The 13,598-nt window shown below is 39.2% G+C and overlaps 1 protein-coding gene across 16 annotated transcripts in view; it reads right to left on the bottom strand.

Moving 5' to 3' along the window:
* Positions 1 to 13,598, bottom strand: part of PPFIBP2 (PPFIA binding protein 2) — a 168,552-nt gene that overhangs the window by 34,077 nt on the left and 120,877 nt on the right. For 13 of the 16 annotated variants that reach the window (XR_008308610.1, XM_053256170.1, XM_053256150.1 and 10 more), the window contains 5 exons: positions 11,088 to 11,180; positions 9,607 to 9,715; positions 7,031 to 7,063; positions 4,524 to 4,585; positions 2,168 to 2,243 (listed from right to left, as the gene is read on the bottom strand). Coding sequence is in view for 15 of the 16 variants with exons in the window: in XM_053256170.1 (XP_053112145.1) it covers positions 2,168 to 2,243; positions 4,524 to 4,585; positions 7,031 to 7,063; positions 9,607 to 9,715; positions 11,088 to 11,180 (373 nt within the window). In the remaining variant the exon portion in view is untranslated. The remainder of the gene's footprint in view (positions 1 to 2,167; positions 2,244 to 4,523; positions 4,586 to 7,030; positions 7,064 to 9,606; positions 9,716 to 11,087; positions 11,181 to 13,598) is intronic. The other 3 variants (XM_053256141.1, XM_053256183.1, XM_053256211.1) reach the window with 1 other exon arrangement.

Below are 13,598 nucleotides of genomic sequence, written 5' to 3'. Positions count from 1 at the left end.
TCACAAAGATGCCAAGAAAGGCATAATGGGAGCTTAATGCTCAAGAGGTTACACAACATTGTAGTGAGAACTAGAATATAGGGCAACTTTCCTACTTTTAGAATAGCTTCAGAAGAGTAAGGATGAGTTACCAATACTCAGACATACAAATATTCTATATTTCTCTCAAGGCAACCACATTCATAATTCTTTGATGTGTTTTATTGGTTTATTTTACTGCCAATGGCTGCCTTGTCCACATATGTTGTGAAAGGGTGGAATATAAATCTATTTTTAAAAAGTATATTCCACAAGTAACTAGTGTCCAAAGAGTTTCAGGTGACCATCATGGTGGGCTGAATTTGGAATGCATATGCAAAGTCTTTTGCTGCTGAAGGATGACAGTGATTCAGATGTTGCATTTTTCTAGCCACTTCTTCTGTAGGAAATTTGGAGAAACCAGTTAAAAAAAAAATTCAGTTCAACAATCAGACACAAGTAACACACATGCAACTGGCAGCCCAGCTCCATTGTCAGCTGTGTGCATCAAACTTGCTTCTAGAAATTCTTAACATTGCAACAATCTGCATTTATTTTTGTTCCCACCACCACGATTCTGTGGCACAAAGTTACACACACGGATAGTCACAGTTAGCTGCAGCAAGTTAAGAACAAGGGGAGGCATAGCCCCATTCTTGTGCATCATTCTGACAAAGCACTCTCAAATGCTCTCTCTATCCATTCTCTGTAAACCACACAGATAAGCTGACCCTATTCAAATTGCAGAGTGAAGCATTCTCAGTTTTGCATATTACAACATTTGCTCTTCACTTCCCTACATATATAATAAGGATATATGAGTGTATTAGAATAAACTCCAACATTCTTGAGTAAGTACCCAAATATTTGCTCAAACTTAATGTGCAGTCTTTCAGCCTATTAGCTACACTAAAAGCCATAATTACAAATATTGCTGTGAGCCATGTATTAAAAATACAGTAATAAAAACAGACAGCCATTTAGCATCTCCAGGAGCCTGGAGGAGCAGGAGAAGGAAGGGAACTGTTAGGCGAAGAAGAACAATGGTTGAAAGTAATGTCCTCAGTGATGGATTTCAATCACATGGAGATTTTATATATGCCTCGTACACTTACAGCCCGATTCTTAAGGAGACTAGGCTGCAGTCACAGCTCATGGCATCCTTGAACCAGCACTGGCATCCTTGCATTAGTCCTGAGAATCTACTGCAGTTTCGCCACAGCACAGGAACCATCACTGCACTGCAGCTCACATTGGTCTTGCCACCACATAGCAATGGAACACAAAAGCAACTATACCATATAAACACAGTGTGTACACAAAGATCAGGGCCCTTTCAGGCCCATAGAAGTCATGAAGACCATTGTATACAAGTCACTCTGCTACAGCAAAATCTGGTATCTCTCTCTCCACATACATACAAACAAACAAACAAACTTTGGTCATACTTAGAGAATGCAAAGAACTTTAAAAAAATTGTTTTTAAGAAATTGGCTTCCACTTGCTAAGTTTATGAAAGACACACTATAAATAACATATTTGCCTTAAATATTTAATGAATTTTTCAACTCTAGACTGGCTCTCAACCAGACTAATGTAGCACTGGTGCTATGGGAGAAGTACCAGTACAGCACCAGTGCTTCTGAAGAGTTCCAGACTAATGCTGCCCTGGTGCTTATGGTGTTGGTGATTATTGAATTTCATTTATTAAGAATGTACTTTTAACTATTAGTGGCTGACAATACTGCACAGCTTTAGGAGGGTGGAGCTTGAGTGACTTAACTAACAGTGAACAAAGCTTGTGTTGCAGTGGTGGGGTAAGGGGAAAGAAGCTTTTGCTTTTCTCCCCTCCCTGAAAAAGTCCCTTTTTTGCGTACCGGAATATGTCCATGAAGGTCATGTGGCCGTCATGGACATATTCTTGATTGTCAAACAGGTTTTTTATTGTCTTAAGTGCATTTCTGTTTACTTTTTCTTATTGTATTTTTCAGTATTAACAACAGAAGCTGGCAATTCTTCAAATAAATAGTCTTCAGTGAGTTGCTTTCTCTGCTCCACCTTATGGTTGATTAGTTAATAAAACTATGCATTAAATACATCATGAATTTTTAGAAGACCTTACATCTAATGCAGTATGCACTAATAATACCTTGGACTGCTATCATGATCTCCTTTACCCTTCGGTACTGGGTTAGCAAAACTGTTAACTCTTCTATTCGGCGGTCCTAAAAAGAAATAAAGAGAAGATAAATAAAAACTGGGCACTTGTAGCAGAGAGAGAGAGAGAGAGAGAGAGAGAGAGAGAGAGAGAGAGAGTAATCATGGTCTTAATACCATAAAATGCATATACAGGTGAAACTCGGAAAATTAGAATATCGTGCAAAAGTCCATTAATTTCAGTAATGCAAATTAAAAGGTGAAACTGATATATGAGACAGACGCATTACATGCAAAGCGAGATAAGTCAAGCCTTAATTTGTTATAATTGTGATGATCATGGCGTACAGCTCATGAAAACCCCAAATCCACAATCTCAGAAAATTAGAATATTACATGGAACCAAGAAGACAAGGATTGAAGAATAGAACAATATCGGACCTCTGAAAAGTATACAGTGTACTGTGCTTGATTGGCCAGCAAACTCGCCTGACCTGACCCCATAGAGAATCTATGGGGCATTGCCAAGAGAAGGATGAGAGACATGAGACCAAACAATGCAGAAGAGCTGAAGGCCGCTAATGAAGCATCCTGGTCTTCCATAATACCTCATCAGTGCCACAGGCTGATAGCATCCATGCCACGCCGCATTGAGGCAGTAATTGCTGCAAAAGGGGCCCAAACCAAGTACTGAATACATATGCATGCTTATACTTTTCAGAGGTCCGATATTGTTCTATTCTTCAATCCTTGTCTTCTTGGTTCCATGTAATATTCTAATTTTCTGAGATTGTGGATTTGGGGTTTTCATGAGCTGTACGCCATGATCATCACAATTATAACAAATTAAGGCTTGACTTATCTCGCTTTGCATGTAATGCGTCTGTCTCATATATCAGTTTCACCTTTTAATTTGCATTACTGAAATTAATAGACTTTTGCACGATATTCTAATTTTCCGAGTTTCATCTGTACATCAGGGTAGGCAACATAAGGCTCATTCTTCTGGTCCCTGTAATTCTGTGCTTATTGCTATGTGGTGACTCAGTCACAAAAAGGGAAAGCTAGATCTTGGAGGACAGGATAGTGCCCATGGGCTTTGTATTACCTACCCCTGGTATATATTAATAATCAAAGATTGTATAAGGATTCACATGAATTTTTGAAATGAAGCACTCTATTTAATTCTCATTTGAAAAGATTTGCACTCAGGAGTCCACTTTTTATAAAAAGTTTGCATCAGACATGAACAAACGTAGCATCCTCACTTTCCTTTGCAGAACATTTGTTAGAATGGGATACTTTCTTTGAATTTGGTCCCTTTCGCTGTAAGAGGTGGTCTTGGAAACAAGACAGTAACGTAAGCCTTCAGTAATATTCCCTAGCTACAGTCACTAGGAGGCAAAATGACACCCACTCTTTCCTCCTCTGTATTGGCTTTTAAAATGTCATGTTATTGCTTCAATAAGATACAGTGGCATTGAAACGATTTTTTAAGAAGTGTGATTTATATAGTTCTCTCTCTGATAATCCATAAAACTCATTTAAGAACTTTTTGTTCTTAAAAAAGCATGCATCTATTTATTTGGTACAGACACTTCTGTGAAAAGACATATTATGAGGTGTGATGATAGGCCTGGATATTTGCACCCTGTTAATGGAGGTCAGCAATCCCCCCACCCCCCTTCATGGGACACCACCTGCTTTCAGTCACTTCCAGTAACAGAAAGTTGAGAGGGGTCAAGAATATCCTATGATTAAGTTCTCACCATGGCACTTCCTTTATGGAATAGATGTGATAAGAAAATGTGAGTCATGGGGAAGTTTAGGACACTAGGGGTTGTAGTTGAATAACCCAGTTATCCTCCAGTAATGGATAGACAATTTCCTCAACAATTAAAGTTGTCTGACAAAACTATTGTCTTCCTCTTAATTCTCCTTTTCTCCTAGCCTGGATAACGCTAAATATATTTGGGGCTATCCACCAATTCAGAATTATTTTAGTTAATAATCTGCATTTAACCTGTTGCACTTAATCCTTTTACACTTGGGAATAAAACACTTTATCAAGTGAGTATTGGACTCAGGACCACCCTCACCAAGTCACCGGCTTTCACCACCTTTTTTGAGGGTATGAAAGGAAGGGCATCATTTCTTTCAAGCCTAAGACAGCCTTCAATTTAGGGAACACTATTAATTTTCTGAAGGCAATCAATGTTTTATTTGCCGATTTGAAACTCTGGAATATTCCCTATTACACAGTAACATATCCAGGCTAAAATGCTTTAAAAATGAACCAGTCCAGACTTTCCCTACAAAATGTTACCAGCTCTTAGCTGTTTCCTTACCTTTTCTTCATTGGCAGCTAATAATGACTCCATTCCTACTTTCAGACGTTGGACTTCTTGATCTAAAATAAGTTTCAGGAATCATGAGGAACTGCCACCCATATATCTGGCAAAACTACACTTTAGCAATTCTGTCAGATTTCAGTAGGAATCGTATCTTCAGCAGTCTTCTCAAAACAAAAGGTCTGACCACGTTCAGGGCCTACTTAGACAATACCCTCCCTCACCAAATTGCTCCATGTGGTGGCTCTCCACGCAGCTCCTGTCTACTAGGTCATCCTTTTAATTGGGTGATTTTCTCCACATTACTGCACATGTCACTTGGAATGAATTACAGCAACCTCTAGACAGAGACCATAATGCATGCAGTGGGCCCTAAGCCTTATTAAGTACTTTTGGGACTCAAGCACGGAATGAGCCATGGAAACAGATGATACATTGCATTAAATAAGCCACACAATATTTTATTTTCCTAAAGGCTAAAGAACAAATAAATATATAAATCCAAAAGATTTAGACATGCACCTGTTTAAATAAATAATTTGAATTATTCTCAATATTCACATTTCAAAAACCCAAATCTATTGTGAATTTATGGAGCTGCCTTCTCTACTGTTGGTCCCTCTTGCTTAGTTATTGTCTATGCTGACTGGCAGTGGTGCTCCAGGGCTTTAATAATGCTAAGTCAAGTGTAGACTGCCTGGGACCTCTTGCACACGAAATCTGCACTCTTTTTGCTGTGCTAAGGCCATTCATTAGCTCAGTCAGCCATCGAATGAAACTGCCATTACTTTCAGCCTTGTAAAACTATAAAACCCAAAGCAGGGATTAAAATACTTGAAATGTTTTTTAAGAATATTAACTGATTTATAAGGGTTGCAGAAGTAAACTGAAGAAAATATTTCGATTGCCCCCTCCAACTTTCCATTCCTCTCCTTTCCATCATTGTAATAAAATATTAAAAGAAAATGTTCTGGGTGTGGGTGTGGGGAGGAAGACACTTCAATGAAGCAGCACAGGCTTCAAGAATATTAATTGGTGTAACTCTGCCTTCATTTCTCCTTTCCACCTCTACTGATATTCATCAATACCCAAATTGTACCAAATAATTAAACATTTCTGAACACTTTTACTAAAGCAATCTGTGGAACAATAGTAGTTTTTGACTTGAGTAAAAAAACCAACCCTTTAGATCTATTCCTGACCACTTTATATCTCGATGTCCCCGGTGTACAACATCTAAAGTTTAGATAGTAACTTTTGTTATCAGCAGGACACTTTTCTTAGTGCATTTCAGTACACCTGTACCCATTAAAATTGTGAATAACAGCTGCCTTTCAAAAAATAAGGATTTGCCACTTGTGCCCAGCTTGGGGTTGTGGACAAGTGGTTAAAATTTTGTAGTGCTTATTGGATGATTCTTCAGGACAGAAATAGCTCAAGTGTTAACACACCTAATAGTGCTCGGGGAAGAAGATTGCTTTGACTGATATTGTACATAGGTCCTCATTTGTTACGGTAGTTATCCAAGCCACACACAGATTCCATTTTTAACAGAATTGTCCCAAATCCTAGGCATTTTTTGCAACACAGTTTACTGAAGTTTGAAGGGAATACTTTGCAAATATGGCAATGTGACACACAAGGAAAGAAAGAATTAGTGCTCCCAAAATTATTAGTTCAGGGAAGAGGGAATGCCAGTATTTACTTTTTTTAAACTGCAAAAGTTTGAATTATCCATTCTCATTAGTATAACCAAGTACTGTAAATCTAGTGAGAAGAGTGCTACAATTAGTGGATTACATGTTTGAATTACATTGCAAACTTAGTTGTTATACAGGATATGGCATTTTGATGCAGATATGGCAGTTACACACTCAGCCAAATCGAAGGATGAAGCCACACAAAACAGCAAGCAATGCACAAGCAATCAGACAGATTTACAGGAGGGGGAAAACAAGGCATTTTATATTTCTAAATTTCAAATTAAGTTTTTATTCAGCAGTATAAGAACTGTGTCAAGATTTTTTCATTTTAAAAACGCTGTCTCAAAAATGTGTTAAAATTAGTTGCTGACATCCAGACTAATGAGAACTACTCTGGAGTAATTCAGTTTGGATGACAGTCAGCATGTATTCTTTCAATATAAAACTTGAAATATTGAATATGTCAGCTCATGTTTTTCTGTACATCCGGTTTTCAATAACCACAAAGGGAAGAACATTTACACAAGCAAAGTGCCTGTTGCATTTACTTGAAATATAAATGGTTGTTCTGGAACCTACCAACCTTGACAGAGCCTTTTTAAATGTCAATTTTTGTTATGCATTTGACTGCATTTAAGCAACACCAATAGCTGTCTGTTTGCTGTAAGCAGTGAAATATTTATCCTGTGTGTTATGATTCAGCAGTCAAATATAGAGGCATATTGGATTATTATTGCTGCAAAAGTGCATTTTTGCTATAATTTGTGTGAAAAGGTAATAAAGTGAAATCTTAGGGCTTACGTTTTTCTTTTAGCCTTCGCCTATATACTTCCTCTATGATGGGAAATGGAGAAAGTCAAATAAGGTATGCAGAAAAAGCACAGATTCGATATTATCTATAATGTAATATAATATATTACAGTATATGCAATTTCAACAGAATATGCATTCAAGAGAGAGAGAGATGCACTTCAACATTACTACTGCTGATCTCAATCAACCTTCAAATGTTTAAAAGAAAGATGTCAAGGTTTGTTGATAAGATAGCACTACTAAATTCATTTTTATCCCACAATATGCAATACTATGCACACTTACCTGGAAGTAAGCCCTATTAAACACAAGAGGGACTTACTTCTAAGTAAACATGCCTAGGATTGTGTTGTAAGGCACTTCGAATACTTGAACCTTTTGCCTTTTGCAATCAACAACAGAACAATGAGCTTCAGCAGGAAACAAGTGTGTTAACATTTTTAACTACAGTTAGAGAAAGTCTAATAAAACATGCAAACATTATACCAAACATGCACAATCTGTATAAATCTAAAATTGTTATCAAATGCTTCAGTCCACATTATAATTCCTAATGTGTGTCAAGACCTCTTTGACCAAATGCTATCTAAACAGAATTTTTTTTTTTTGAAGCAACAGCAAATGGTTCAACTGTTACCACCCATTCAAGACATTCATATTATAAATGGTAAGATAATTAAGGATTTAAGCTAAAGGATTACTGTACACTCTTCTACCGGATGAACAGAGTACACACACATGTGGTTTAGTACAAGGTAGCTGATGTAAGAGGCAGCCTCAGTGAATGCTGCCCATTGCAAATGGCTATTGGCTTTTGTCCTGTGTACTCAGTTATCACAATAAGCACAAGTGCACTGAATTTACCAAAAACAATCTTCTGCAGCTCTATGAAACCAAAACAGTGTACAAGAACATGGTAGAAGGGCAGAGGGGGGAAAAAGAAAGTGAGAAAAAAGCAGGATCACATAATGAGGTCCTTCTCATGACTGAGTGGGTGGGGTGGCTGGTTGGGTAGGTGAGGCTTGGAAAACTTACCTTACCCGCCAGACAACTGAGTTATCCTGTTGGGAGTGCTAAACACGCTCCCATATGAGCAGCACTGCGTGCTTGCAGTGCAGAGGTCAGGACATAGGAAGCTGCCATATACTGTCAGACCATTGGTCTATCTAGCTCAGTACTGCCTTCACAGACTGGCAGCGGCTTCTCCAAGGTTGCAGGCAGGAATCTCTCTCAGCCCTATCTTGGAGAAGCCAGGGAGGGAACTTAAAACCTTCTGCTCTTCCCAGAGTGGCTCCATCCCCTAAGGGGAATATCTGACAGTGCTCACATGTGGTCTCCCATTCAAATGCAACCAGGGGCACAAGTCATGCTAGCTACCACAAGACCAGCTCTCCTTTGTGTCGTCCTGGTCCCTGGAAATCCCACAATGCACCGCACAAGTGCATGCTGAAATGTGGGGACCCCCCCCGCCTCCTGTGCCAGCACCACCTTGGAGTAGCCGACGCTCGCACATGAGCAGTTAGCCCAAGTAAAGTGCACACTTGTGCCCTTAACCTCAGCTAACCTGTGGGCTCTGTAGGTGGGTTTGCTACCGTGGCACCAGCAGGAGCCATGCAATTCCCGCTGGTTTGCACAGGCAGCCAAGGGCTTAAGAAGGCTTAGGCCCGGGCTTAGCAACCCTAGCCCAGTCTTGGCTGCTTGTGAGAACAGCCTTGTTATTTCATTTCCTGTTAATGAAGAGTACTTGATATGGTTGGCCTAGCCCAGTAATTATTTGTTTAATTGTTAAATCAATCTGATCACAACTTGCACTGGCAGGGCAGTGTGATGTCTGTGAGCACTCCAAGGAATCACCTTGAAGGATGGATTCTCCAGACTGGTCCTTTCGGCTGTTCAGTTTAAGAGAGCTGGGACAGGAATTCACTTGAGGCCTGCCTCATCCACTAGGGGCTACTTGGTGACCAAGAGTGATGCTGGCAGGCTTCCCATGGCACATCTTAAACATATGGGTCATGAGGAACCTAGAGCCTTGGAACAGACAGCTGCTCCAAGGCTCTGAGCTAGAGCTGGTTTGCAGCTCCTCACCACCACACAGCCCAAGACATGTACCGGTAATACACACGCTTTGAGGGACTGTTACCTCGGTGCAGATTTTATACAATCAGTAAAGTTGTGGCTCATTTTAAATGACAAGACCTGTTGTTTTGCCCTTTGTTCCCTTGTCTGTGCACAGCTGAGACACAATAAACAGATTAGACTACAGGGATGGAACTGCATCAAGGGTAATTTCAAGAAGAAAAAACCTGCATGAAGATAATTCTACAAAAAGCAGTGGTTAACTGGGAAACGTCTTAAACTCTAACAATTGCTGCTAGATTTACTTCCTATCAAATCCTTCCATCTTATAAATCAAACAATTCTACATCCAGTTCTAAAAAGCAGAAGGAGCAAGACTTGGAGTAACAGAAACAACAATTGATACAATTGTTTGATACAATTGTATAAAACAATTGTATCAACACTTGAACAATACAATTGAACAATTTGCATTACTATATTAGTACCTCTTTCTGCAATTTCATTATTTGCAGAAGTCCTTGAGATTTGGCTCTGTAATCGTTCAATTTCTGAATCTTTTAGAGCTAATTGTTCCTGAAGCTGTGCTATTTCAGCCTGAAAGAACAAAGATTAACATTAGCTTTCTTTTCACCCCCATCCTACACAAAACTAAAACTAAAATTAAATACACATAAAAATGGCTATGGATATATATTAGGAAAACAAAAGCAACACACAAACTCTACAATGCAATGCATTTTGCTACAGTGCACTAAACTACTAAAGCTGCTTTCTCCATTAGGAGAGCAGAAGATGAACTGATTGAATTGCCTCCCTAAATTAAGTGAAATAGCTAGTGAATGGTATCAGTGGCGTACAATGGGGAAGAATCCTGCACCTCTGCCTCTGGCAAATGAGGCATCACAGGAGGAAAATATTTCCCTTTTGCGCCTTGACAGTAAAGAAAGGATGGGTTGCAACTTCATGGAATTTACAGTTCTGGGTTCCATCACAAGTCTAATAACAATCATTCTCAATGTAGTGTGCCTTCTCCATTTTGATTTTAATTTGCAACCAACGAAACTGGATTCTGTGAACTAATATGATAAGATAATGGATTGCATACCTTAATGTATAGTCAGAAATTACATGCCCATGAATCCCACTGTTAGCAACATTCATATTTTTGAAAAACACCCTTCACGTTGACAATGCTTTCACATTCCCTTCACCATAATTCCTTATTAGCAATCACAGAAACATAGCAAAAGGAAGAACAGAAAGAGATCATTATATCCATTTTGGAGGTGGGGAAACTAGCCAAAAGGACTGCATACATTGCAGGGAAATCACAGCAACTTCCTTCCGAGTGCAGTCAATAGCAGGGGCAGCTCTCCCATGAGGCCAAGTGAAGCGATGGCCTCTGGTAGAGAGCGCAGGTGCCCCTCCCCCTGCCATGGACATAATCTCACTGGCCTGCTGTGGTCTGTGGCTGCCGTCCCTGTCCTGGGCTCTCTTTCCTCTCCCCACCACTCATTGCTAGAGCCCAGTGCCGACACTGCCCTTCTTCACCCTTGCCAGCCTCACCCTTCTGGGGGCACTCTGTTCTCCAGACAGTATCGCTGCTCGCACTTGCAGGCAAGCATGCATCCAGCTTTGCCTGTCTTTATGTCTCTCTTCACCTCTACTCCAACACCAGCTCACTGCCACACATTTTGGGAGGAGACAAAGAGGACAAGTTTGATTCTGCAGAGAAAGCGGGAGAGACCAAGCCAGCAGTGGAGCAGCAGCAATCAGAGACAGGCAGGCAAGCAAAGCTGAATGCATGCTGCCTACAACAGCAAGCAGCAGCTCAATCTGGAGGGCAGAGCACCCCCGGAAGGGTGAGGCTTCACATCAAGCACCGAAAGACACTGAAATGCCTCTTCTCAATGGCAACCCTGGGTTTATCTCTACATAATGTGTGATATGGCTCTGTGTTGCTTACTTTAGTTGCTTTGAGCTTCCATTCATACTGAGTTCTTTCATTTTCTAGCTCTTCAACTTTAATTTTTAGGTGTTTCAGTTCCTGTAACAAATTCTAAAAAAAAAAAAAAAAGGGTGGGTGGGTGGGGGAGACAACATATTTACTCACAAGACTAGATACATGGTTAAAACTGTCTGGTGAATAGAACCATTTCTGTAAAATAAATTTCTCTCAGGCCAGACTCCTATAATTTCATTGTCTGTTAAAATGAAATATCTCTCTTATTTGTAACCCCAGACTGTTATGAAGGAAAGAACAACAAATCTCAAGAAAAATGTAGGAATGGATTCCTAGAATAGAAAAGAAAGTGACCTCTTCCTTGCACCTCAAATGTGGCACAACACTAGATTGATTCAGATCACATTAGTGATCAAAATTGAGAACATGCTCTGGGTTTATGCATTCCATCCTACCCGTGCACCCCCACACCACTACACACACAGCTCAAACCTCTCTTCCCTTTTTTGCTTTGCCTAACCACGGAGACTTAAAATCAAGTTTGAAGTAGTTGTTGTAAGCATGGACTTCTTCAAAGCAGAGCGGCAACATATTCTGCTGATCGAGAAATGAGGATTAAAACTGGGAATACTGATTTCAACACTGTTGCAGCTTGTAGTGTCTGTTTTTGACATTTCCTCACAAAAGCTCTGTATAAGTGTCAGGTTGAGCTGAATATTTTTGATGTGAGGAAGGGAACTTCAGGAGAGAGGTTCAAAAACCAAAAAGCCCCCCACATCTTAACCTTTTCCCTCATGCTCTCTGTCCCTCAGAGTAGCTGCTTTTATACTTTTTAAACCAAAGGTTCTTACTGTCTCTGTGTTATAGCCAGAGATGATGAAGTCATTACAGTTGCTAGATCTGAATGATTATATGATGACATCATAAAGTCATATCAGAGTGAAGAAAAGGCTATCTGCCTAAACTCAACATTTTTGTCCCATTTTGCACCTCCCCTGTCCCTGAATGACTGCTGATGAGTATGTGTGGGTGTGTAGGGGGTGAGGTTCACAGAATGAAGAATTGCATGAAATGTGTCCCTATTTCAGCTCAGTCCTAATCACTGTACAGCTTTACCATAGCCAATGGTTAAAGGTTTCATTTGGGGGTGGGTGGGAACAGTTTTAAAAATCCAAAAAAGGAACAGATTCCACTAGGCAAAACCTCTTAATGTCTTTCCCCTCCAAACAAAAGCTGAACATAGTTCGAAATTAAGTTGAAACTTAATTTCTGTATTTTAAAAACTGCCTGATCAGACTTTTAAAAGTCTTTTAAAAACTCATTTCTCATGACCCAATCACACAATGTATCTTCGTATTTTGTGTGCGATTTTAATACAACATCTTTTTTTGGTCAGTCTTTTTCACCCTGGCTCTTCTGTTAAAGTTAAGCAACCTGTGGTAACATATAAACAAAGGCAAAGCTACAGTGTTAAACAAAAAAACAGCAACAATGATTGGGGAAAAATTCTATCAAACAGAAGCAGATTACAAGTGTGTGTAAAATCATATTCCAAAATGTTATTCTACAAGTACAGGATACAAACACAGCAACTTGAACAGACTGAGCTAGTAATCAGTCTTAAAGTGAGATTATGTTATGCATACCAGTGTCACTCCTCTTCTGTTCAGCTTCATCAGCTTAACCAAAGTAGCTTTCAGCCTGACATGTGAAGTGGTTTTTGATCAAACACAGTAAAGGTTTGTTCTATAAATTCCAGAAAGACTTTTCTGAAGTGCTTGTTTCACAGGATAAGCAATCCAAATTTATGGGGTTTAAACAAAGAAATACATGATGGGGCCTTTATTGTGGTTTTTCCTCCACTCATTTGATCCTCTTAGAATGCACACAATGAGCAAAAATGATATGCTTATGATTTTAAGACATTCTAAACCTAATTTTCTTAAATGCAGGCTTGAAGTCAAAATGTCATGGGCACAAGGGTACATGGGGCAATATAATAAGTTAATATAAAGCAGGAAAATACTAAATACAAGTAGGCAAATATATTTAAAAGTTATTTAAAGTATTGGGCAAAGAAGCACCTTTTAAGTGGCAGCTGATTTTAAACAGGGGAGAGCAATAGTTTCTAACACCAGCATATATCTCCAGTGGCTGTTGCTGTTATCTAGTTTATCTTGATCTTTAGATTTGGAGCTGCTTTGAGACATCAAACCATCTTATTCCTTTTTCTACATAAACAACTTTGGGAACTTTTTGTTGAAAAGCACATATAAATATTCTTATTAATAATACATACAAATAAAGATAATTTTTTAAAAAACAAAACCAACGATTTATATGTGTCTGCCAATCTCTGACTACCTCACTAGCTAGTATACCAGAATACAAAACAGGTTTACTGTTCAATGAGCTGCTAGATAAGATGTAGCTAGTTTCTTAAAATGAAAATTCAGTCGATGAAGAGACCTGAAAACCACCCAAAAAGCTCCTCTCATGGCTATGCCTCCCCTT

Source organism: Hemicordylus capensis, chromosome 1 (genome assembly GCF_027244095.1).
Source record: "Hemicordylus capensis ecotype Gifberg chromosome 1, rHemCap1.1.pri, whole genome shotgun sequence".
Lineage (NCBI taxonomy): Eukaryota > Metazoa > Chordata > Lepidosauria > Squamata > Cordylidae > Hemicordylus > Hemicordylus capensis.
Note: the sequence above shows the minus strand (reverse complement) of the source record. Positions and strands in the feature narration are given on the sequence as shown.